Raw genomic sequence first — 27,600 nt, 5'->3', positions numbered from 1 at the left:
TATATAGCACAGCCCATGTAGTATATTGCCCAGTCACGTAGAATATAGCACAGCCTATGTAGTATATTGCCCAGCCACGTAGTATATCGCACAGCCCATGTAGTATATTGCCCAGCCCACGTAGTATATAGCAATGTGGGCATCATATCCCTGTTAACCCCTTTACCCCCAAGGGTGGTTTGCACGTTAATGACCGGGCCAATTTTTACAATTCTGACCACTGTCCCTTTATGAGGTTATAACTCTGGAACGCTTCAACGGATCCCGGTGATTCTGACATTGTTTTCTCGTGACATATTATACTTCATGATACTGGTAAAAATTTCTTTGATATTACCTGCGTTTATTTGTGAAAAAAACGGAAATTTGGCGAAAATTTAGAAAATTTCGCAATTTTCCAACTTTGAATTTTTATACAATTAAATCACAGAGAGATGTCACACAAAATACTTAATAAGTAACATTTCACACATGTCTACTTTACATCAGCACAATTTTGGAACCAACATTTTTTTTTTAGGGAGTTATAAGGGTTAAAAGTTGACCAGCAATTTCTCATTTTTACACCACCATTTTTTTTTTAGGGACCACATCTCAGTTGAAGTCATTTTGAGGGGTCTATATGATGGAAAATACCCAAGTGTGACACCATTCTAAAACCGCACCCCTCAAGGTGCTCAAAACCACATTCAAGAAGTTTATTAACCCTTCAGGTGTTTCACAGGAATTTTTGGAATGTTTAAAGGGCCACTGTCACCCCCTCCAGCCGTTATAAACTAAAAGAGCCACCTTGTGCAGCAGTAATGCTGCAGTCTAACAAGGTGGCTCTTTTAGTTTTTGATTCCGTTATTCCCTCAATAAAGCGTTTTAAAATTTGCCCTAACTACCTGTCTGCAGACCTGGAGGCGGTCCGAAGCCTCCTCTGTGAATCTCCCAACGGCCGTCACTCTTCTCTTCTGGGGATGTGGTCGCCGCCCCCTGAGCGCTGTTTCTTCTTAAATCCGGCGCCTGCGCTGTGCGGCCCTGCCTGTGACAGGCGCAGTCTTCATTCTCCGTCATAGGTCAGATGCAGGGTGCCTGACTGCGCCTGTGCCGGCAGTGCGGCCACCCTGTTGCTGAATCCCCGCCCCACACTGTGTTATTCATTATGCACAGTGCGGGGCTGGGGTTCCTGGGCATGCGCACTGCGCTGTTCAGACGCTCCCCCAGCTCAGACGCTCCCCCGCCTTCCAGCGTTGTTATTTGCAGCTGCTTCATTCCAAACGCTGGCAAGGAAACCTATATATTATGGCAACGCTGGAAGGCGGGGGACCAGGGGAGCGTCTGAACAGCGCAGTGCGCATGCCCAGGAACCCCAGCCCCGCACTGTGCATAATGAATAACACAGTGCGGGGCGGGGATTCAGCAACAGGGTGGCCGCACTGCCGGCACAGGCGCAGTCAGGCACCCTGCATCTGACCTATGACGGACAATGAAGACTGCACCTGTCACAGGCAGGCACGCACAGCGCAGGCGCCGGATTTAAGAAGAAACAGCGCTCAGGGAGCGGCGACCACATCCCCAGAAGAGAAGAGTGACGGCCGTTGGGAGATTCACAGAGGAGGCTTCGGACCGCCTCCAGGTCTGCAGACCGGTAGTTAGGGCAAATTTTAAAACGCTTTATTGAGGGAATAACGGAATCAAAAACTAAAAGAGCCACCTTGTTAGACTGCAGCATTACTGCTGCACAAGGTGGCTCTTTTAGTTTATAACGGCTGGAGGGGGTGACAGTGGCCCTTTAAATAAAAATGAACATTTAACTTTTTTACACAAAAAATTTACTTCAGCTCCAATTTGTTTTATTTTATCAAGGGTAACAGGAGAAAATGGACAGCAAAAGTTGTTGTACAATTTGTCCTGAGTACGCTGATACCCCATATTTGGGGGTAAACCACTGTTTGGGCGCATGGCAGAGCTCGGAAGCGAAGGAGCGCCATTTGACTTTTCAATGCAAAATTGACTTCAGATGGGACGCCATGTTGCGTTTGGAGAGCCCCTGATGTGCCTAAACATTGAAACCCCCCACAAGTGACACCATTTTGGAAAGTAGACCCCCTAAGGAACTTATCTAGATGTGTGGTGAGAACTTTGACCTATTAAGTGATTCACAGAAGTTTATAATGCAGAGCGGTAAAAATAAAAAATCATATTTTTTCACAAAAATGATCTTTTCACCCCCAATTTTTTATTTTCCCAAGGGTAAGAGAAGAAATTGGACTCCAAAAGTTGTTGTCCAATTTGTCCTGAGTACGCTGATACATACCCCATATGTGGGGGTAAACCACTGTTTGGGCGCATGGCAGAGCTCGGAAGGGAAGGAGCGCCATTTGACTTTTCAATACAAAATTGACTGGAATTGAGATGAGACGCCATGTTGCGTTTGGAGAGCCACTGATGTGCCTAAACATTGAAACCCCCCACAAGTGACACCATTTTGGAAAGTAGACCCCCTAAGGAACTCATCTAGATGTGTTGTGAGAGCTTTGAACCCCCAAGTGAAAATAAAAATTCTTTTTTTTCCCCACAAAAATGTTTTGTATTTTCCCAAGGGAAACAGTGTAAATTGAACCCCAAAAGTTGTTGTCCAATTTGTCCTGAGTACGCTGATACCCCATATGTGGTGGGGAACCACCGTTTGGGCGCATGGGAGAGCTCGGAAGGGAAGGAGCGCCATTTGGAATGCAGACTTAGATGGAATGGTCTGCAGGCGTCACGTTACATTTGCAGAGCCCCTAATGTACCTAAACAGTAGAAAACCCCCACAAGTGACCCCATATTGGAAACTAGACCCCCCAAGGAACTTATCTAGATGATGTGTTGTGAGAACTTTGAACCCCCCAAGTGTTTCACTACAGTTTCTAACGCAGAGCGTGAAAATAATAATTCTTTTTTTTCCCCACAAAAATTATTTTTAAGCCCCCAGCTTTGTATTTTCCCAAGGGTAACAGGAGAAATTGGACCCCAAAAGTTGTTGTCCAATGTGTCCTGAGTACGCTGATACCCCATATGTTGGGGTAAACCCCTGTTTGTGCGCACGGGAGAGCTCGGAAGGGAAGGAGCACTGTTTTACTTTTTCAACGCAGAATTGGCTGGAATTGAGATCGGACGCAATGTCGCATTTGGAGAGCCCCTGATGTGCCTAAACAGTGGAAACCCCCCAATTATAACTGAAACCCTAATCCAAACACACCCCTAACCCTAATCTCAACTGTAACCCTAACCACACCCCTAACCCTGACACACCCCTAACCCTAATCCCAACCCTATTCCCAACCGTAAATGTAATCCTAACCCTACCTTTAACCCCAACCCTAACTTTAGCCCTAACCCTAACTTTAACCTCAACCCTAACTTTAGCCCCAACCCTAACCCTAGCCCTAACCCTTGTAAAACAGTAAAGTGACAGATGTGCACTGTGTCAGATCGGCGATCTGAAGTGCACAGAAGGGAGGCTTCCCGGCGCCTGCTCTGAGTGAAGCCACCTCCCTGCAGGACCCGGATGCAGCCCCGCGGCCATTTTGGATCCGGGGCTTGCAGGGAGGAGACGCTCGGTACAAGGTGAGCACATCGCCTCAGGGATCGTCTCAGGGAAGCACGCAAGGAGCCCCCTCCCTGCGCGATGCTTCCCTGTACCGCCGGAACACTGCGATCATGTTTGATCGCAGTGTGCCGGGGGTTAATGTGCCGGGGGCGGTCCGTGAGCGTGGCCGATCGCGCTGGACGTACTATTCCGTCCTTGGGAATTAGGGCCCACCCCACATGGACGGAATAGTACGTCCAATGACAGAAAGGGGTTAAAAGAAAGAAATAAAATAAAAAATAGTTATATACTCACCTTCCGGAGCCCCCGGATCCAAGCGAAGCGGTTACCGACGCTGCTCGTGTGCTCCGGTCTCAAGAGCGCATTGCGGTCTCGCGAGATGATGACTTAGCGGTCTCGCGAGACCGCTACGTCATCATCTCGCGTGATCGCTGCATGGACCGGTTACCGGAGCGTCGCGAGGAGCGGGAAAGGCCTGTTCCTGATCCGAGGGGCCGACAGACGGTGAATAACGATTTTCTTTTTTTTAAATAGGGAGCATGAATAGTAAAAAGTTGGTCACACAGGGTTAATAGCAGCGGTAACGGAGTGCATTACACCGCGGCATAACGTGGTCCGTTACCGCTGCCATTAACCCTGTGTGAGCCCAGACTGGAGGGGAGTATGGAGCGGGCACTGACTGCGGGGAGGAAGGAGCGGCCATTTTTCCGCTGGACTGTGCCGTCGCTGATTGGTCGTGGCTGTTTTGCCACGACCAATCAGCGACTTGGATTACATGACAGACAGAGGCCGCGACCAATGAATATCCGTGACAGACAGGCAGACAGAAGGACAGACAGAAAGACGGAAGTGACCCTTAGACAATTATATAGTAGACTAGATTGTGGCCCGATTCTAACGCATCGGGTATTCTAGAATATGCATGTCCACGTAGTATATGGACAATGATGATTCCAGAATTCGCGGCAGACTGTGCCCGTCGCTGATTGGTCAAGGCAACCTTTATGACATCGTCGCCATGGCAACCATTATGACATCTACGTCGATACTGTGCCCGTCGCTGATTGGTCGAGGCCCAGGCGGCCTCGACCAATCAGAGACGCGGGATTTCCAGGACAGACAGAAAAACCCTTAGACAATTATATATATAGATAATTCTAGCACACTTTTCTAGTCTGTATTATTACAGTACTGTATCCCATACCACTAAAGAAGACCATAAAATTTAGATGTACATGACCTATAAAACTATTCATACCCTGTGAACTATTTCACTTTTTTTTTTTCACATTACTCCCACAAACTTAAATGTATTTTATTGGGACTTTATGTGATATACCAACACAAGATAGCAAGTATTTGTGAAGTGTACAGGAAGTAATACATGGGATTTCTAAATATGTTAAAAATATAAATCTGAAAATTGTGACGTGTATTTGTATTTCTACCCCCTAAGCCAATACTTTGTAGGACCACCTTTTGCTGCAATTAGAGCTGCAAGTCTTTTGGGGTCTGTCTGTACCAGCTTTGCACATCTAAAGGTGACATTTTTTTCTCCTTCTTTGCACACTTGCTCTCATACAGTGAGACTGGATGGAGGCTTCTGTGAACAGCAATTTTCAAGTTTTGCCATAGATCCTCAATGAGATTTAGACTGTGACTGGGCCATGCACACACATGAATATGCTTTGATCCAAACCAGGGGTCTCTAACTAAGCTGGGTATATGGACCACATATAGAAAAATTGAATTTGGGGGGCCACATTCAATGAAGGACAAAGTGACATTTTTAGTGATACCATTTTTTTTCTATACACCTGTTGATAATTTTTTTGGAACATTTTTGTGTTTGTTTTATTTTTTTTTAAATGCCATTAATCATATTGGTTATGGTGCAGTTTTATAGCTTGGGTTGTTGAATGTGGTAATAACAAATGTGCACTTTTTTTTGTTTACTTCAGTTTATATACACTGCTCAAAAAATAAAGGGAACACTTAAACAACAGAATGTAACTCCAAGTAAATCAACCCTCTGTGAAATCACACTGTCCATTTAGGAAGCAACACTGGCAATCAATTTCACATGCTGTTGTGCAAATGGAATAGACAACAGATGGAAATTATTGGCAACTAGATGGAGGCCCGATTCTAACGTATCGGGTATTCTAGAATATGTAGGTAGTATATAGCACAGGCTACGTACTATATTGCACAGTGATGTAGTATATAACACAACCGACGTAGTATATAACATAGCTACGTAGTATGTAACTGAGCTACGTAGTATGTAACACAGCGTACGTAGTATATAGCAGAGCTACGTAGTATATAACACAGCCACGTAGTATATAACATAGCCACATAGTGTATTGCACAGGTATGTAGTATATTGGTCAGCCACGTAGTATATAGCAGAGCCACGTAGTATATAACATAGCCACGTAGTATATTGCATAGGCACGTAGTATATTGCACAGCCACGTAGTATATGACAGTCACGTAGTGTATTGCACAGCTACGTAGTGTATTGCACAGCTATGTAGTATATAGCAGAGCCACGTAGTATATAACATAGCCACGTAGTATATTGTAGAGGCACATAGTATATTGCACAGCCACGTAGTATATTGCACAGTCGCCGTAGTATATAACAGAACCAACACAGCCACATAGTATATTGCACAGCTACATAGTATATAATACAGAGCACGTAGTATATTGCACAGCCACGTAGTATATTGGACAGTCGCGTTGTATATTGCACAGTCACGTTGTATATTGCCCAGCTACATAGTATGTAGTATATAACAGAGCCCACGCAATATGTAACATAGCCCACATAGTATATAGCAATGTGAGCACTATATGCATGGTTAAAAAAGACTTAAAATAAAAAATAAACATATACTCACCTTCCGAAGGCCCCTTGAAGTCCTGGCGCCTGTGTGCGGTGCACGCGGCAGCTTCCGGTCCCAGGGTTGGTATGAGCGCAGGACCTGTGATGATGTCGCAGTCACATGACCGTGACATCATGGCAGGTCCTTCTCGCATAGCATCCTTGGCACCTTAATCTGTCGCTTGCACTGCCGAGGACAGCACGTGACGTCGGAAGGTGAGAATAACCTTTTTTTTATTATTATTATTTGTAACATTAGATCTTTTTACTATTGATGCTGCATACGCAGCATCAATAGTAAAAAGTTGGTCACACAGGGTTAATAGCTGCGTTAACGGAGTGCGTTACACCGCGGTCCGTTAACGCTGGCATTAACCCTGTGTGAGCGCTCATCGCTGACTGCAGGGCAGTAAAGCAGCGGCCATTTTGCTGCCAGACTATGGTCGTCGCTGATTGGTCGTGGCAAAACACCCACGACCAATCAGCGACTTTGATTTCCATGACAGACAGAGTCCGCGACCAATGAATATCCGGGACAGACAGACAGACAGAAGGACAGATAGAAAGACGGAAGTGACCCTTAGACAATTATATAGTAGATTATTAAGACACATTCAATAAAGGAGTGGTTCTGCAGGTGGGGACCACAGACCACATCTCAGTACCAATGCTTTCTGGCTGATGTTTTGGTCACTTTTGAAAGTTGGTTGTGCTTTCACACTCGTGGTAGCATGAGACGGACTCTACAACCCACACAAGTGGCTCAGGAAGTGCAGCTCATCCAGGATGGCACATCAATGCGAGCTGTGGCAAGAAGGTTTGCTGTGTCTGTCAGCGTAGTGTCCAGAGGCTGGAGGCACTACCAGGAGACAGGCCAGTACACCAGGAGACGCGGAGGGGACTGTAGGAGGGCAACAACCCAGCAGCAGGACCGCTACTTCAGCCTTTGTGCAAGGAGGAACAGGAGGAGCACTGCCAGAGCCCTGCAAAATGACCTCCAGCAGGCCACAAATGTGCATGTGTCTGCACAAAAGGTTAGAATCTGACTCCATGAGGATAGTCTGAGTGCTCGACGTCCACAGATGGGGGTTGTGCTCACAGCCCAAAATCGTGCAGGACGATTGGCACTGGCGCCCTGTGCTCTTCACAGATGAAAGCAGGTTCACACTGAGCACATGTGACAAACGTGACAGAGTCTGGAGACGCCGAGGAGAGTGATCTGCTGCCTGCAACATCCTTCAGCATGACCGGTTTGGCAGTGAGTCAGTAATGGTGAGGGGTGGCATTTCTTTGGAGGGCTGCACAGCCCTCCATGTGCTTGCCAGAGGTGGCCTGACTGCCATTAGGTACTGAGATCCTCAGACCCCTTGTGAGACCATATGCTGGTGCGGTTGGCCCTGGGTTCCTCCTAATGCAGGACAATGCCAGACCTCATGTGGCTGGAGTGTGTCAACTGTTCCTGCAGTCAGTTCCGCAGACCTGAATCCGATTGTACACTTCTGGGACATCATGTCTTCCACCATCCACCAACGTCACGTTGCACCACAGACTGTCTAGGAGTTGGCGGATGCTTTAGTCCAGGTCTGGGAGGATGTCCCTCAGGAGACCATCCGCCGCCTCATCAGGAGCATGCCAGGCATTGTAGGGAGATCATGCAATTACGTGGAGGCCACACACACTACTGAGCATCATTTCCTTGTCTTGAGGCATTTCCACTGAAGTTGGATCAGCCTGTAACTTCATTTTCCACTTTGAGTTTGAGCATCATTCCAACTCCAGACCACCGTTGGATATTAGTTGTGATTTACGTTGATCATTTTTAGGTTTTATTGTTCTCAACACATTCCACTATGTAATGAATAAAGATTTACAAGTGGAATATTTCATTCAGTGATATCTAGGATGTGGGATTTTAGCGTTCCCTTTATTTTTTGAGCAGTGTATAAAACAGCATTTTTAGTGGCAAAATATTTTTTTATGCTTTATTTTGAATTTGTTTTTACATTTTGACTGTTTTCTTTCCCGCAATTGGCCACATACAGTAATATTGTCTTACAATTAGCATCACATAGTAATTCTGGCAAACATCTTGTAGTAATGCCCCATCCTGGTCCCCATCTTGTAGTAATGCCCCATCCTGGTTCTCATCTTGTAGTAATGCCCAGGGCTGTGGAGTTGGTATGAAATGGTCCAATTTCTAAAATATATAATAAATTGGGATACCGTAGTTCAATGCCGGATGTGCTGTAAATGTTTTCATAATTTGGGAAAGTTATGAAATGTCCTATAAATGTATGTTCTTTTCCTGATCTAGGGATCTAGGCTTTTAGTTGAGATTAATCTGTGTTGCACTTCATACACAAGGCTCAATAGTGAGGTAGTGCTGTGGAGGTGGAGTCGGAAGTCAGGGAAATTAAAGGGCCACTGTCACCCCCCTCCAGCCATTATAAACTAAAAGAGCCACCTTGTGCAGCTGTAATGCTGCAGTCTAACAAGGTGGCTCTTTTAGTTTTTGATTGTTATTCCCTCAATAAAGCGTTTTAAAATTTGTACAAAATAACCTGTCCTTAGACCTGGAGGCGGTCCGAAGCTTCCTCTGTGAATCTCCCAATGGCCGTCACTCTTCTCTTCTGAGGATGTGGTCGCCGCCCCCTGCGCGCTGTTTCTTCTTAAATCCGGCACCTGCGCTGTGCGTGCCTGCCTGGGGCAGGCGCAGTCTTCATTGTCCGTCATAGGTCAGATCCAGGGTGCCTGACTGCGCCTGTGCGGGCAGTGTGGCAACCCTGTTGCTGAATCCCCGCCCCGCACTGTGTTATTCATTATGCACAGTGCGGGGCTGGGGTTCCTGGGCATGCGCACTGCGCTGTTCAGACGCTCCCCCAGCTCAGACGCTCCCCCGCCTTCCAGCGTTGTTATTTGCGGCTGCTTCATTCCAAACGCTGGCAAGGAAACCTGTATATTACGGCAACGCTGGAAGGCGGGGGACCGGGGGAGCGTCTGAACAGCGCAGTGCGCATGCCCAGGAACCCCAGCTCCGCACTGTGCATAATGAATAACACAGTGCGGGGCGGGGATTCAGCAACAGGGTGGCCACACTGCCCGCACAGGCGCAGTCAGGCACCCTGCATCTGACCTATGACGGACAATGAAGACTGCGCCTGCCCCAGGCAGGCACGCACAGCGCAGGCGCTGGATTTAAGAAGAAACAGCGCTCAGGGGGCGGCGACCACATCCCCAGAAGAGAAGAGTGACGGCAGTTGGGAGATTCACCGAGGAAGCTTCGGACCGCCTCCAGGTCTAAGGACAGGTTATTTTGTACAAATTTTAAAACGCTTTATTGAGGGAATAACTGAATCAAAAACTAAAAGAGCCACCTTGTTAGACTGCAGCATTACTGCTGCACAAGGTGGCTCTTTTAGTTTATAACGGCTGGAGGGGGGTGACAGTGGCCCTTTAAGGAGTTGGAGGTTTGGCTTACCGACTCCACAGCCCTGCTCTCTAGCAATCCTACAAGCTGCTCTCACTGAAATTTTGCTTGGTCCTCCAGACCTTATCTTGACCTCCACTGTTCCTGATAACATGCCATTTCTTAATTACTTCTCAAACTGAGGGAAGGGCAACTTGAAAATCGCTTTGCTATCTTCTTCTAGCCTTCTGCTTTATGGGCCTCCACCATTCTCAGAGTGCTAGGCAGCTGCTTAGAAGAACCCATGGCTGCAGTATTTTTGCACAAGGTTAGAGGAGGCTGGGTTTTTATAAAGCTGGGACATTTGCATCAGCTAGCATTTCCTGAAAGTATATATTCAATTGAAATAAGACGCTGACGTCGGTGGGTCCCTGGACCGAGCCGCAATCGTCAAGGGGTCTACGGTGCCTGTGTGCCACATAAAGCAGCCTCAGGGGACGCATGCGGCCCGAGGACCACCTGTTTGAGATCCCTAATATAAATCCTCTAATGTAGCTCTGACAGTATGTTTCGGGTCGTTGTCCTATTGGAAGGTGAACCTACGCCCCAGTCTCAAGTCCTTTGCAGCCTCTAAAAGTGTTTCCTTTCAGAATTTTCCTGTATTTGGCTCTATCCATCTTCCTATCAACTCTGACCAGCTTCTCTGACCCTTCAGAAGAAAAGTATCCTCACAGAATAATGCTGCCACCACCATGTGTGACGGTGGGGATGGTGTTTTCAGGGTGATGTGCACTGTTAGTTTTCCTTCACACATAGCATTTTGCATTTAACCCAAAAAGTTCTCCTCTGGTTTCATCTCACCAGAGCACCTTCTTCCACATGCTTGCTCTGTCCCATATATGGCTTTTTACAAACTGAAAACGGGACTTTGTATGACTTGCCTTCAAAAATGGTTTTCTTCTTGTCACTCTTCCATGAAGGCCAGATTTATCGAGTATGTGACTGATAGTTGTCCTGTGGACCGATTCTCCCACCGGAGGTGTGGCTCTCCGCAGCTCCTCCAGAGTGACCAGGGGCCTCTTGGCTACCTCTCCAGTAAGTGCTCTCCTGCCATGGGATGTTCAGAGCTTGGCTATTTATATATATATATATATATATATATATATATATATATATATATATATATATGAACTGGAGATGGGAGAGAAAGGTTCAGGTTATAGATTTTCTCAAACAAACCTCTGTGCCCTTCACAGAATATCTGTAATTATACTAAGAAATTACACACACGTGGACTCATATTTACTAACTATGTGACTTCTGGAGGAATTGGTCTTTCAGGATTTAATGTAGGGATATCAGACTAGATCAGGCTGAATACAAATGCATGTCACAATTTTCAGATTTAGAATTTTTTTCTCAGGCGAGCCTAAGTTTTTTGAGATGGACTGACTAATCTTTAGTCTTTGGTCAGTCTGTGTCTGAAAGAAAGATTGGGCATGAAGATTTTCAACCTTCGTCAGTGATATTTGTCATCCAAATGAGCTTTTTGAAAGTGTTTGACCAGGTTATAGGTGGTGTAGCTTGGGTTTATTGATGTCTAAGGCCAGGGTAGCAGTGAAGAGGAGCAGCTAAGAAGCCGCTTCTCATAAAAGTCGCATCAGCTTTTTGCTGTATCATTAGAACATGATTGCAAATTGTTCGCTTATTGTCATTGACAACACTGTTTTGCAAATAAAAAATGCTATTATCAGCGCTGTGGAGTCTGTAAGACAAACCACCTACTCTAACTTAGACTCCTCAATTTCCCTGACTTCCGACTCAATGTCCGACTCCACAGCACTGCCTAACTACTAAGCTTGTATATAAAGTGCAGCACAGATTCATCTCAACTAAAAGCCTAGATCCTGAAATCGGGAATAAAACAGACATTTATAGGACATGTCATAACTTTCCCATATTATAAAAACATTTACAGCACATCCTGCACTGAACTCCTGTACCCAATTTATTATATATTTTCAGAGTCAGTCTGTTTTATACTGACACAGCGCTGGCTATTATGCAGGCGATTATGAAGTGATTTCTTAAGCAGTCCATCTAAGATGAGTACTACACGAGCACCAAACGCTAAATGGGACCCCGGTGTGGTAAAGAAGTGAACAGCTTATATGATGTGTAGGACAATCCCAGCTTACTTAGTCCCATTGCAGTCCATTTGTGTCTTTGTATGACTGAACTAAATGTATTGGAAATACTAAGGTGGGGGATTTTCTATTTGGCTGTATAGCATTTATAAATAACTGCCCTGACAACTGTGTTTATATCGAATTTTGATTGGCTACTATCGGATCCTGATCTCTTTACACTATTGGGGTAAAAACAGTGTCTGGGTTGGCTTCTTATCATAAATCATGTGGCAAAGATTCATTAAAGTGTTGTTGGTGACTTTTTAGGATGGCTAACCTCAAGAGGTGGCACTAGAGTTCTCTTCCTCTCTGAGGAGACTATTTGCATGCTATCTCTGGGCACGTGGGTCCAGCTGGGGAATCCTCCAGTAATCATCTATAAAATAAGGGTAACCCGGCCAGCTGCACATTTTCTAATGAATAGACTACCATGAAATATGGGCCGGGGTCACTCTACTGTCATGGAGTATGTCCACAAATGGGTAACTTATATCAAGTCCTGTATCTCATAAATAAGCCTACTACTGCAAACTTTGATATAGTTTGAGGTGTTATAATGTATATTGCAAGATGTCCTCACTTTTTATTCTCGTTAGGTAGAGTACAAAACGTTTGTTAAAAAATGATTACAAGGTCCTGTAATGTCTTAGTCTGCACTTAGCCAGTCGTAATACAACTCCCAGCAGGAGCCGTATGTTTACAGCCAAAAATAGGGTCAGATCCAGTCATGTGTATAAGGAAAGCCTTTCCCGAAGCCGGACTACACTTGATCCAGTCTTGGTTTGGGCTATAAATATTTGTCTCCTGCAGTGAAACGTTATTACGGCTTTATGTGGAGAAATACTACAGTATGGACCTGATTCATTATTGCATTTGCGCCTTTTTATGTTTTTCGTCTGCTTTTGATGTGTGCTTTATTCTTCTTTTAATTTGCATCTTCATTGGAATCTATTTTATGTGTTCGCCTGGTTTTTTTTTTATGTTCGCCATTATAAAGTGTGGTTTTTATTTTCCAGATGTTTGCATAATTGCTAAGATTTTGTGCAAATGTCCTTCATTTTCCTATGTAGTTATTTTACGTACGTCCAAATTTTTTGCTCAGCTTTTGCGCCATCTGTACGATGCTGACTTTAGCAGCCCTGTATTCATTTCATACAAATAAATACTTTTTGAATATATTGCCTGAGTCTCTATCATACTCGGCAGCACTTATATCACCCCCTTTTTATTTTACTTAGATTTTTAAATTTATTTAGATTTATTTTATGGTATGTTCTTTTTTCCACAGGGAGGTCCCTTTGCTCTGCTGTACTGCATTGGCTGCTGTCAGAGCTGCTGATGAAGGAGCAGGAAGTGCAGGAGGTGGAAGGTGTAACCCCGGATGGGAAGGAGTTTTGTATCCGTGTTCAAGAGGTCAGTCATTCTGTATCAATCTGATATGTGAAATATCAAAAATGTACAGAGGATATATGCTTGGCTTCATAGATAATATATGAAGCCATTATGTTTCAGTTGTGAGACCCGCTCCCAGTCCGTGCCTTGTTGTCTGAGATTGGACTAATTTGCACAGACCTCTGCATAAGCTCGTACACCCGTATTATAGATCATCATATCAGGGCATCACCTACCTTAAGACGCCAGATCTTAATTTTGCATTTCTACACCCTAATACAGCTTAGATGTAAACATTTACAGTATATACTCGAGTATAAGCCGAGACCCCTAATTTTGCCACAAAAAACTGGGAAAACTTAATGACTCGAGTATAAGCATAGGGTGGGAAATGGGTCATTCCACATCAAGTGGACCAGTTTTAAAAATCGTCCCCACTCGACCTTCTCCGATTTTCCTGAAAATTTATAAGGATGTACATGTATGTTTGAAAAGAGGTTCTGTAAATTTTTACGGCCAGATCTCAAATACATTGGGCACTGTTGACCTTTCACTGGAGGTTCCACCAAGCCTACGGCTTCAGCTAAGAGGATTTTGCAAACTTTGGCACATAGCCATTAGAGTTCTATACTGGCTATGATGCTGAAATTTGGCATACTAGCTCAACTTTTGCTGCTAAACACGATAAAATTATTACCGGCTATGACAAAACAATATTTCGGCCGCAATTTTGTGTCAAAGTAGCTTGAAAAACGCATCGCATAAAATTTATGCCAAACTTTGCCCATATATAACTCAAGACCAAAAACCAATAGTAACTGGTGCTTTGCCCTGTACACCAAACATCTACATGACTTTGCATTGCTGCAATATCACGGTCAAAGCATATTTATTTGTGGAAATATTCACACCCACATATGATGAAAAACGTAAAAAACCCGAATTTTACCTATTTTTAGGTCAAATTTCTCAAAAAGGGTACCCCTAAAATATATTAATTCTGATATCATTAGAAAGAGCACATTTTTCTCTACAAGGATCATTGTTTTTTTTTTTGGAGTCTCTCAGTTTAAGACATGAAAAATGCCACTGAACATGGTGTTATTTATTAATACGCAATGAATGGTAACTGCACTATTCAAACCCTTGCGTTGGTCCATGGTGGTTATACCGCAACCAATTCCCTAAGAATTGGTATTATAATCCTATTAAGAATTGTAATAATGCTATCTTTCGAGAATTGGCAGCCCCATCGCCCAACTGAAAACCAAATACTGACCCCGGTGGATTTATTCAACTTTTGCAACGAGAAACTGCATGGAATCAAGTTTTTTTTTGTTCCAAAAGAAAAAATTGACGAAATACGGATAGTTCAAGAGGAAAGGTTCAAAGATGGACATACAATTGCTGGAACAAGAGAAAATCACCAGTTTGTGCCAATTGATGACAAAAAGATTTGCATTTCAAGGGTGTCAAATGACCCATCATCTTTCATTGCCCATGTAGATAGATCTGTCAGATCAGAAATGCCTTTTGTGCCAATTGCAAACCTCCAGCCAGGGCAATACTTTGCCTGCATTTACGATAGGAACTGGTGGATTGGAAATATTGCTGAAATTTCAGTCGACGAGCATGATGCATTAATAAATTTTATGCATCCTCATGGACCAGCTAGCTTCTTTCACTGGCCTGTGAGAAATGATACATGCTGGATTCCCGAGCAGTCAATCATTGCAATAATTCCAGCACCAGCTGCAACAGCAATGGGCCGACAATACAGCTTCTCTGAACCGATTATGTTGCAAATTCAGCAACAATTCCAGGCCACTTCGACTGAACATTATGGCTTGGGAACCAACAAAAGATACCCAACATTAGGCTTGGGATCCTAGGCAAAGACACCCACCCTCAGGCTTCGGAACCTGCGATAAAGAGACCGCCTGAGGCTCGCCTTGCACGGCTATCGGCCATGGCTCCTAGGCGATGGGGCTGCCAATTCTGGAAAGATAGCATTATTACAATTCTTAATAGGATTATAATACCAATTCTTAGGGAATTGGTTGTGGTATAACCACCATGGACCAACGCAAGGGTTTGAATAGTGCAGTTACCATTCATTGCGTATTAATAAATAACACCATGTTCAGTGGCATTTTTCATTTCTTAAACTGAGAGACTCCAAAAAAAAAACCAATGATCCTTGTAGAGAAAAATGTGCTCTTTCTAAGGATATCAGAATTAATATATTTTAGGGGTACCCTTTTTGAGAAATTTGACCTAAAAATAGGTAAAATTTGTTTTTTTTAAGTTTTTCATCATATGTGGGTGTGAATATTTCCACAAATACATATGCTTTGACCGTGATATTCCAGCAATGCAAAGTCATGTAGATGTTTGGTGTACAGGGCAAAGCACCAGTTACTATTGGTTTTTGGTCTTGAGTTATATATGGGCAAAGTTTTGGCATAAATTTTATGCAACGCGTTTTTCAAGCTACTTTGACACAAAATTGCGGCCGAAATATTGTTTTGTCATAGCCTGTAATAATTTTATCGTGTTTAGCAGCAAAAGCTGAGCTAGTATGCCAAATTTCAGCATCATAGCCAGTATAGAACTCTAATGGCTATGTTCCAAAGTTTGCAAAATCCTCTTAGCTGAAGCTGCAGGCTTGGTGGAACCTCCAGTGAAAGGTCAACAGTGCCCAATGTATTTGAGATCTGGCCGTAAAAATTTACAGAACCTCTTTTCAAACATACATGTACATCCTTAAAAATTTTCAGCAAAATCGGAGAAGGTCGAGTGGGGACCACTGGTCCACTTTACATGGAATGACCCAAATGCAGCAGCTACTGGTAAATTTCAAAACTAAAAATAGATACTAATAAAAGTAAAATTAATTGAGATATCAGTAGGTTAAGTGTTTTTGAATATCCATATTGAATCAGGAGCTCCATACAAAATACTCCCCATATAATGCTCCATAAAGTTTATGATGGGCCCCATAAGATGCTCCATACAAAATACGCTCCATATAATGCTCCATAAAGTTTATGATGGGCCCCATAAGATGCTTCATACATAAATATGCCCTATATAATGCTGCAAAAAGGTTGATTATGGCCCCATAAGATGCTCCATAGAAACATTGGCCCCATACAATGCTGCATAAAGGTTGATTATGGCCCCATAAGATGCTCCATAGAAACATATGCCCCATATAATGCTGCAGAAAGGTTGATTATCGCCCCATAAGATGCTCCATAGAAACATTTGTCCCATATAATGCTGCACAAAGGTTGATTATTGCCCCATAAGATGCCCCATAGAAACATTTGCCCCATATGATGCTGCACAAAGGTAGATTATGGCCCCATAAGATGCTCCATAGAAACATTTGCTCCATACAATGCTGCATAAAGATAGATTATGGCCCCATAAAATGCTCCATAGAATATTATGCCCCATATGCTGCAATAAAAAAAAAAATGACGTACTCACCTCTTGTCCTGAGCAGGTGGGGACACCGGCATTTGCGATATTCACCTGTCCCCATTCCACCGCTGCGCGCCGCTGTGTTAAGGCAGAGGGCGCGCACTAACCACATCATCGCGCCCTCTGACCTGAAAGTCACAGCCAGAGGCTGCGGAAGACGGAGCCTGGCGGTGGAACGGGGACAGGTGGATATTGCAATGCTCACCCTCCCCCGTCATACTCACCCTCCCGGAGCGGTCCCTGGCAGCTTCTCCGATGCGATGGTCTCTGGCGCTGGCAGCTTGTTCCTGTGTTCAGCGGTCACTGGTACAGCTCATTACAGTAATGAATATGCGCTCCACCCCTATGGGAGTGGAGTCGTGTCCATATTCATTACTTTAATGAGCGGTACCATGTGACTGCTGAACACAGGAAGAGCTGCAGATGCCCGGAGACCATCGGAGAAGCAGGGACCGCGCCAGGAGCAAGTAAGTATGATGCCGCTCCGCCTTCCCCGCTGACCCCCTGGGACAATGACTCGAATATAAGCCTAGAGGGGCACTTTCAGCCTTAAAAATGGGCTTATACTCGAGTATATACGGTATATATTGCTTTCTTCCTTCAGGTATCTGTGTCAGATCTAACATCAGGGGGATCCATCCAAGCTGTCGAGGTGCAAATACTAAGCTCTTATTTACATGTCGTGGCCTCTCTACATCTGGCTGTCATCAGCCGCATCAAGGTAACAATACGTCAGTTCTTCATATGTATTTATTTGGTTTCAATAAGATTACGTGCAGGGTTACAGATTACACATAGATCTGTGTTTCAGGCCCACATACTGATTGTTCGGGGCCTGTTGCAGGGATCCATTAATGTTTTGACCAATGGATATGATAGATCTATTGGACTCTCATTACATTCCAGAAATTGCAAAAATCGATCTTTCAAAGAATAGCCTCTATTGATGGGAGATCAAATTATGACAGCTATTTCTGCAGCTAGTAGTCCTGCACATACTGTTTACTGGCATAAATAATGTTGTTTTATGCAAAGCATAGTGGCTCATTAGTTACCTAAACATTGGTCGTCATTGTCTGAATAATCTGCAGAATTACTTTAGATTTCTACCTTTCAAATGTTTTGCAAAGGCTGAAATTTGCAGCATTTTGCCGGCATGATTGTGCCAGACTTGTTAGTGGCATAATGATTCAATCCTTATTAGGCCAACCTGAGGTTTTAGTGAGACACCATGGTTGGTTGCAGTCAAAACCATATCAAAAACTGCATTTTTTTAATTGATTAGTAGGGAGTAATTGTAATTTTTATGTGTTTGTTTGTCCTTTCACTGTAAAAGTATGTTGATTCTATGAAATTGTTGAATAAGAAGAAAAAAACACATTAATTTCCTTTTTTATTTTTGATTTACAAATTTTGATCGTGACTGACTGCGTTGACTTGTCCAGGAGCTGCTTACTACTTACTTGCATGAGTCCGGTTCATAAATCGAACCAGACTATCTCGTGCTGTGTATTTTTTCCGAAGAAACCTGGGGTTTGTGTGAGAAATAACCCATGTGTACTAGTACGTAGATTAATATTGGTCTATATGCTGTCCGTTGTGCTGACAAGGACTGAATATACACCCTTGAGAATGTAGCCAAACACCACATGCACGAGTGCTGTGCTACCGTATGCGACTGAAAGTCTCACCCACTTGCAGTGTTATTGCAAACTTGTGCACTCATTCTTAGCCGCAGTTATCCGTCACTGTGGGACGTACACCAGGGATGTACTGCAGGTTCCCAGCCTAAAGCTCTGGTTGTTTCGCTGTATTTCATAGATCTTGCTTCAACAAGATAAGCCGAACGAGGGCAGTCAGGCACCTGGATTGAATTTGGGGAAGATTCAACAGCTGTTCAGTGCTCATGAGGTAAAAAAATTGTCATTGCTGAGTTTCACACTACATTCACACATTGCGGCTACTGTAGGTTTTGCTGACATTTTCCAATGTTGTTTAGTCTGATACTACAATCACTTATTCCTCTGTATATGTGGGTGAGTAATATTCACACACAGCAGATTATTTATTCCTGAGGATATTTTTTCAGCATAACCCCTTAAATATCCAAGACATACTATTAAATCAAGGCGCATATAAGGGCGTTTTCTGGTGTTCTCAGGAGCTGTGCCTGCTCCTTGCAGTGCAGATGCCAGCTATATTACATAGTTGGCATCTGCCTTTAACAGCAATGATCTCCACTACCATTGATGCATGCTGTTGACTTTGTTGCTGCTGTCAGTTGCTGACCACAGCATTTAATTGCCACTATCCTGCCTGGGCATTCATTTGTGCGCCCATTGCCTTCTCCCGTGACACAGTCTGCTGTAGGCCCTGTACCTATCATGTTAATTCAAATCCCCTAACAAGACTGTAAAAAAAACAAAAAAACTGTTTTAGAAAATGAAAAAAAAAAACAATTTTAATTCCTTCTTTTCCGTAGTTGAAGCAAATTAAAAAAAAAAAAAAAAAAAATATATATATATATATATATATATATATATATATATATACATTTCTCCTTTGCCTCATTGGGGGACACAGGACCATGGGTGTATGCTGCTGCCACTAGAAGGCTGACATTAAGTGAATATATAAAAATTAACTCCTCCTCCTCTGCAGTATACACCTACCACTGGCTCCAGTCCCAACCAGTTCATGCTTAGTGTCGGAGGCACCTGGGTCTGCTGTTCAGACCACAATTTTCTATTTTATTTTTATTCTATTTCTCACCTTTTTAATATTTTTTTTTCTTTCTAAAAGATTACAGGGGTGAGGGTTTCCTTCAGGGTTCCGATCTCCGCCAACCAACAGGCGGGATCGTGGAGTGTCGCCTCCACGTACCCCTTCCTGCACCGTTCACATTCCTGAGCTCTATTCTTTGGGTGACGGGTCTCTTCAGGGCACCGATCTCCCCGCACCAACAACAGACGGAAACATGGAGTGTCTCCTCCATGTACCCCTTTCTGCAGCCAGGCTTACTAACGCCGGACCAATAGCCCTGTTCCATCCTGGGGGAATGAACACCTAGGGTGTACAGAGGCACTGATGGAGTCAAGCAGCCCCCATTGCATCACCACTAATTGAACAGCGGTGATGGAAGTAGGCGGACAGTCCCTCTCCACATCCCTAACAAAGGGATGTAGATGAAGGGTTCCTTCACCGTCCACACGGGAGCACCTGACCTGCAGGCAGAGCAGTCGAGCTCTGCGCTTCTTCAAGGGGCCTCCAAGGATGGGTAAGTGCCTGGGTCGGGCTCAGCAAGGAAGGGGGGGCTCCTGCAGCACGCGCGGTACGGTATCCTCAGTTTTTTCCCCGGGTGCGTTCCGACCGGCACCGAAAATTTAGTGCCCGGCTTCAGCGTCTGCTAGGCCACAACCCGGAAGCCTTGCCCACTCGCTCTCGTACGCCGATGGCTCTGCCCACCCTCTTGGCGCTTCTTGCTCAGAGCGAGACTTCCTTCCCTGCTCCTGGCGGCCATCTTTTGCTTACCGGCTGCATCTCAGCCTCACAGGGCAACATCCCAGCGGCTATCGCCAGCCGGATCGATAACACCAGGAGGATCTCACAGGACCTGGGTAAGAGCTGTGCTGCGACACCCATTGGCCCTTTTTTCTGCAGTATTTCACTGGTGATTAGACACCAAAGTCTCTATTGGGGCATTGAGTCAGGACAGACTGGTTACACCATGTCATTCTCCAAGACATCGAAGAGGGCCACCCAAACACATAGTGTTTTTTTACCTCATGTACCACCTTCCAGACTTCGTTGCCACAAGGACAGAGTACTCCACTCTGCCAGGTCTGTGATCCCGAATGCGCTCAGGAGCCCTCCGCCGCTACTGAACCCAGTGTACCTACTCCCCCTGAGTGGGCTTTGTCACTGTCGCTGTCCATGGCTTCACTAGCTAAAGCGAATGAGTCCCTCCATGACCCCTCCTCGGGTCGAGGTATTTGTCTGCCTGTCTTAGAGAGTTCCTCCACCACTCGGGAACAGTCAGCCTGCAGGGGCCATTCTCCGTCAAAAGATACACGGACATCTAGAAAACGAATCCATAGCACGTCTCCTTGGCCCTCTCGCGCCTCTGCATCCGTGAGCTCCGTTTCTCGCTCCCCCTCACCAGGGGTTTGCAGCGATCAGGACTCTGAATACCAGTCTGACGGGTCTCTCGACCTCGATTCGCCGGATTATCAGGCGACGGTGGATAGTCTCATAGAGGCCATTAACCAGACTTTGAAGGTTGACGAGGACTCTACCTCCACCCCGGATCACGCTGTGTCCTTCAAAAGGACCAAACGTACTCACAGGGTGTTTGCCAATCACCATGAGTTTCAGGACATAGTTCAACGGCATAGAGAGAGGCCGGACAAACGCTTCTCAGGTCAGAAGCCTCTGGAGGCGTGATAACCTTTCTCACCGGATCTGCTTAAGAAGTGGGCGGAATCCCCTCCGGTTGATCCACCTGTATCTCGTCTGGCTTCCAAAACCCTTCTATCCTTTCCAGACGGATCCTCGATTAAAGATCCCAAGGACTGTCTGATAGAGAACCTTGCCTGTTTGGTTTTTGAAGCCTCGGCTCAGCACTCTCTCCCTCTTTCGCCGCGACGTTGGTAGCCAAAGCGATGGTCTCCTGGGCAGATACTCTGAGCAGAACCATAAAGGGTAGTGATCTTTCCCCGGAGGCAGCGGATCTGGCCAATCTATTTGGTATGCGCTTCTCTGGACGCATCTAACGGCACTGCGCTTGAGACCTCAAATGTCGTCTCTATTAGGTGGGCACTGTGGCTCTGGGAATGGCGAGCGAACTGTGCGTCGAAAAAGTCCCTAACCTCTCTGCTTTACCAGAGCGGTCGTTTGTTCGGAGACAAGCTGGATCAGCTTTTCTCTGATGCCACAGGTGGGAAGAGTAAATTCCTCCCCCAGCATAAAGTTAAGCGTCCCTTTCGCTGCCCGCAACAGTCTCGTTTCCGAACCTTTTGCAGCAATCCCGGTTGGTCCACTACAACCAACTCTTTTGGATCGGGGCGCTCCCCTCATGGGGACAGAGGTCCCCAGGTTTCATATAAGACCAACCAGTCGTGGATGAGCCAACCTAAGCAGTCAAGATCTAAGGGATCCAGGTCCCATAGATTCTCTCTTAAATGCCTAGCTCTCTGTCGTTCACTACGAATGGGTCTGGGACCCGGTGTCCTCCGGATACAAAATAGAATTTTCTTCCCACCCTCCAGCAAGGTTCTTCCCCTCTTGTCTTCCCAAAGCGAAGGCGCAGACACTGTCCTTTTACTGGGCCATCGATTCACTTCGTCAAGACCCAATCATTATTCCGGTACCAAGGAATCCGCTGGGCCAAGAGAAACCACTCAGTCATCTCGGCAGTTCACATCCCGGGTGGTGTGGAAAACTGGACGGCAGACTTCCTCAGCTGTCAGGGCCTCGCCTCAGGAGAGTGGTCACTTCATCCTGAGGTCTTCCAACAGATTTGTCGTTGCTGGGGGACTTCGGACGTGGATCTGATGGCATCAAGACTAAACGCCAAGGTGCCAGAGTTCATAGCTCGGTCCCGGGATTCAAAATCCTTCGGGGCGTATGCACTGGTTCGTCCGTGGCATCAGTTTCGTCTTCCGTACGTGGTTCCCCCACCTCCTTTACTCCTAAGGGTCATCAGGAAGATAAAGGCGGAGGGGTCCCAGTGATCCTGGTCGCTCTGGACTGGCCACGCCGGGCGTGGTACGCAGAGTTGGTGCAACTTGTCAACCTTCCGGGGCGATTACTGGATAGTCCGGACTTAATCTCCCAGGGCCCGATTTGCCACCAGAACTCATGGGCCCTGTGATTAACGGCATGGCAGTTGAATCCTGGGTCCTAACCCAAGACGGGTCCTTCAAAGAGGTAGTGTCCACCATGATTAGCGCTTGGAAGCCTGTATCGGTGTGCATCTATCACCGCACCTGAAAAAACTTTTTTTGCATGGTGTAGAGAACGTGGTCGTCCTCATCTTGTCTTCTCCATTCCCACCATATTGGAGTTTCTTCAGTCCGGTCTGGACTCAGGTCTAGCGCTTAGTTCCCTCAAATGTCAGGTTTGTGCCTTATCTGTTTTGTTCCAGCGCAGGATCGCTTCCAATCCGCAGTTGAGGACTTTCATTCAGGGGGTTTCCCACGTGGTGCCTCCCTATAGAATGCCCTTATATGCCTGGGACCTTAACTTGGTCCTGGGTGTTCTACAGGAGTCTCCTTTCGAACCACTGCGGGACAATTTGCTATCCCACCTTTCATGGAAGGTCGCTCTCCTTGTCGCGGTGATGTCAATCAGGCTGGCCTCTCTGTCCAGGCGAGCTCCTTTTCTAATTTTCCACCAGGACACGGTGGTTCTCAGGCCGTCGCTGTCCTTCTTGCCCAAGGTGGTTTCCGCTTTTCACCTTAATGAGTACATTGTCCTGCCCCCGTTTTGCCCAGTATACCGGATGGAGAGAGCTCTTCACACTCTGGATGTGGTGAGGGCTCTCAGGAGGTACGTCTCACGGACAGCGTCCTTCCGTAAGTCAGACGCTTTATTCATTCTTCCTGAGGGTCACAGTAAGGGACTTGCCTCTTCAAAATCCACAATAGCCAGGTGGATACGCTCGGCTATTCAAGAGTCTTACAATCTCAGGGGCAAGCTTATCCCAGAGGGGATTAAGGCGCACTCCACTCGGTCGGTGGGTGCTTCTTTGGCCATTCGGCACCAGGCGTCGGTGGAACAGGTTTGCAAGGCTGCGACTTGGTTCAGTCTGCACCCATTCTCTAAGCACTAAAACGTTCACACTCAGGCTTCCGCAGATGCAGGCGGCGGTAGGGCATCTATAGACAGTTGGTACATGGGGTTTGATCTGTTGTCGGTTTCCCACCCAGGGACTGCTTTAGGATGTCCCATGGTCCTGTGTCCCCCAATGAGGCGAAGGAGAAACTTGGATTTTTGTGTACTCACCGTAAAATTCTTTTCTCCGAGCCACTCATTGGGGGACACAGCATCCACTCTATTGGCCTGACGGCTGTATTTGTTCTTCAGTTTGACATGTTGTACCAGTATTTGATGGTTTTGATCTCCTACTGCTTTGTCAGTGAGCTGGTTTGGAGTGGAGCCAGTGGTAGGTGTATACTGCAGAGGAGGAGGAGTTATTTTTTAGATATTCACTTAGTGTCAGCCTCCTAGTGGCAGCAGCATACATCCATGGTCCTGTGTCCCCCAATGAGTGGCTTGGAGAAAAGCATTTTACGGTGACTACACAAAAATCCATGTATTTGGTATTACATTGTCCGTAGAAGTCAGATCTATCAAAATATAAAATTAATTAACCTGATCGGTAAATTCTGTAAAGAGGAGATAAAAATGGAAACACCAGAATTGCTTTTTATGATCGCCACCAGCACTGCAAAAAATACAATAATAAGCGATAGCGTGTACCATAAAATTCAGTAAAAACACCAGCTCGCCACTTGAAAAAGGTTTTAGTTTTTTGCTACCCTTCTTCCCAGAGCTTTTTTATTTTTCCGTCAATATGGACATGTGAGGGCTAGTTTTTTGCAGGACGAGTTGTACTTTTGAATGACACCATTAGTTTTAACGTAACGTGTCCTGGAAAACGGGAGAAGAAAGTGCGGTGAAATTGTTTTGCTTTTCTACTAGGTTCACTAAATGCTAAAACTGACCTGCCATTATGATTCTCCAGGTCATTACGAGTTCTTAGACACCAAACATGTTCTTTTTTTATCTAAGTGGTGAAGAAATATTCCAAACTTTGTTAAAATAAAAAATTGCGCCATTTTCCGATACCCGTAGCTTTTCCGTTTTTCATGATCTTGGGTCGGGTGAAGGCTTATTCTTTGCGTGCTGAGCTGACGTTTTTAGTTACACCATTTTGGTACAGATGCGATCTTTTGATCGCCCGTTATTGCATTTTAATGCAATGTCACGGCAAAAAAAAAAACGTAATTTTGGCGGTTTTTTTTTTCTCACTACACCTTTTAGCGATCAGGTTAATCTTTTTTTTTTTTTTTTTATTGCTAGATCGGGCGATTCTGAACACGGCGATACCAAATATGTGTATGTTTGATTTTCTTTTTTTATTTATCTATTTTATTTTGAATGGGGCAAAAGGGGGTATGATTTGAACTTTTTATATTTTTTTATGTTTTTAAAAACATTTATTTTTCACTTTTGGCATGCTTCAATAGTCTCCATGGGAGACTAGAAGCTGCCATAACCTGATCGGCTCTGCTACATACAGGCAAGGATCAGCTCGCCTGCATGTAATAGAATACCTCACTTGCTATGAGTGCCGACCACCGGGTGGCCCTCTATAGCAATCCGGCAGTGACAACCATAGAGGTCTCCAGGAGATCTCTGGTTGTCATGTTAACCCATCAGTGACCCGCGATCATGTGACGGCGTCACCGATTGGTGGATTGCCGGAAATGCATGTTAAATGCCGCTGTCTACTAAAATAGTAGAAATACATTACATGTTTGTTAGCACTGTAATCATATTGGCTCAGGGAATCATGTTGTCACATCATTTTTTGCTGCACATTTAACACCATAACAGTAAAACTCCAAAACAATGTCAGAATTGTTTTTTTTAATCACCATTTCAATGCACTAGGAATTTTTTTTCTGCCAGTTTTCTTTACTTTATATGGTATAATACAATTCTTCTAACAAGATCTCGTTCTTCATACTCAGCCATTGCTAAAGGAAGTGAAGAACCTGAGAGAGCGCCTGGGTGCGGATGAAGATGTCCTCTCCAGTGTATATGCCCAGAGACTCCTCCACATCTACAGAGACTTACGTGATCCAGGCCTGCTCTTCATATGAGTCTGAATGTAATCTTCGCACTGTCGCCAGAGACGTGTCAGGATCACATGCATCACTGAGGTTAGATGAGAATTCCAGTGATCGTTGTCTGACACGATGTAGATGTAAATATGACAACATTATTAAAGGACACTCTTAAGCTTCTCATCAATGAAACAAGCCGAGCCTCGTCCATGGTCAACTTCTGCTTCTTTCTCCTTCTTACTACATGTACTAATAAATGATTCTCCTTTTTGACTTCCAGATACATGACCTCTGGGCCACGTTTGCATCTGCACATTGTGTCACATATAAAGGGGGATTTACTGAGACTGAAGTAAATCTATGCTTCTTAATAATTTTGGTGCACCAGAGACTAACTGGCAGAGATTTTCACTAAAACTTACACCAATTTCTGTTGTAATTTATAATAAATTCTTGGTTTGTGATTTACCCCACCCCTATAGCGAAGACCCACCTACTTTTTAAAAAGTGGAGAGAGAGAGAGGTGTAAAATGAAAAAGGTGCAATCTGGATATGCACCAGAATTTGCAAAAAAAAATAGAGCAAGAACTATAAATAAATCCATGCATCCTGAGAAAAAGCAAAAGGTAAAAATGGGGAAAAAAAGCCCAAATCAGTTTTATAAATTTTTGCAGCGGAGTCACACTCTGACAACCGAGATGGAGAAAAATAAGTTAAATCACACAATAATCTCAAAGGTTGTAATATTCCACATGTTAGGTTCTGTAGAAAAGATAGCAGGAAGTTTTTCTTCCTTTCATGAACATCTTGATAGTAACATATTTAAGCAATACCCAATTTATATCAAGGAGAAGTGGGAGGGAAATTTGGGCCTTATGGAGGAAAAACGGTGGCAAGATATTCTTGAAAGAACACACCACACCTTTCACCTAGTGAGGCTCATTGTGTTTATGTATTCAATGGCTGAAAGTGTTGCCACCCTTGAAATTGCTCCAGTAAATTATTTTTCCCAGAAAATTATTGCAAATACACATGTTATGTTATACAATTGTTTGTTTCCTTTGTGTGTACTGGAACAACACAAAATAAAACGGAGAAAAAAAAGGCAAATTGGACACAATTTCACATAAGCCCTAAAATGGGCTGGACACAGTTGTTGGCACCCTCAACTTAATATTTGGTTGCACACCCTTTGGAATAAATAACTGCAATCAATCGCTTCATATAGCCATCAACAAGCTTCTTACACCTCCCAACTAGAATTTTGGACCGCTCTTCTTTTGCAAACTGCTCCAGGTGTCTCTGTGAAGGTGCCTTCTCCGAGCAGCAATTTTAAGATCTATCCACAGGTGATCAATGGGATTTAGATTTTGAACTCTCCAGCGCTTTGTTTTCATCCATTTCTGGGTGTTTCTTGAAATATGTTTGGGGTCATTGTTCTGCTGGAAGACCCATGACCTAGAACGCAAACTCAGCTTTCTGACACTGGGCACTACATTGTGACCTAAAATCTTTTGGTAACTTTCTGATTTCATGATACATTGCACACAGTCGAGGCACCCAGCACCAGAGGCAGCAAAACAACCACAAAACATCTTTGAACCTCTAACATATTTGACTGTAGGTACTGTGTTCTTTTCTTTGTAGACCTCATTCCATTTTCGGTAAACAGTGGAATGATGTGTTTTACCAAAACGTTCTATCTTGGTCTAATCTGTCCACAAGACACTTTCCTAGAAAGATTTTTGGCTTAACGTACATTTCTCTATCGCTTCATTAGGGGACACAGG

General features: G+C 44.7%; 1 protein-coding gene across 4 annotated transcripts in view; it reads left to right on the top strand.

Annotated features, from left to right (window-relative positions):
* FAAP100 (FA core complex associated protein 100) overlaps positions 1-27,298 on the top strand; it is a 73,495-nt gene extending 46,197 nt beyond the window's left edge. For 2 of the 4 annotated variants that reach the window (XM_077253380.1, XM_077253379.1), the window contains exons 7-10: positions 13,360-13,484; positions 17,560-17,676; positions 18,777-18,866; positions 25,715-27,297. In XM_077253380.1, coding sequence (XP_077109495.1) covers positions 13,360-13,484; positions 17,560-17,676; positions 18,777-18,866; positions 25,715-25,846 — 464 coding nt within the window. In that variant the 3' untranslated portion in view covers positions 25,847-27,297. Of the gene's footprint in view, positions 1-13,359; positions 13,485-17,559; positions 17,677-18,776; positions 18,867-25,714 lie in introns of all 4 variants that reach the window. The other 2 variants (XM_077253381.1, XM_077253378.1) reach the window with 2 other exon arrangements.
* The last annotated feature ends 302 nt before the right edge of the window (positions 27,299-27,600 follow it).

Source organism: Ranitomeya variabilis, chromosome 4 (genome assembly GCF_051348905.1).
Source record: "Ranitomeya variabilis isolate aRanVar5 chromosome 4, aRanVar5.hap1, whole genome shotgun sequence".
NCBI lineage: Eukaryota > Metazoa > Chordata > Amphibia > Anura > Dendrobatidae > Ranitomeya > Ranitomeya variabilis.
Note: the sequence above shows the minus strand (reverse complement) of the source record. Positions and strands in the feature narration are given on the sequence as shown.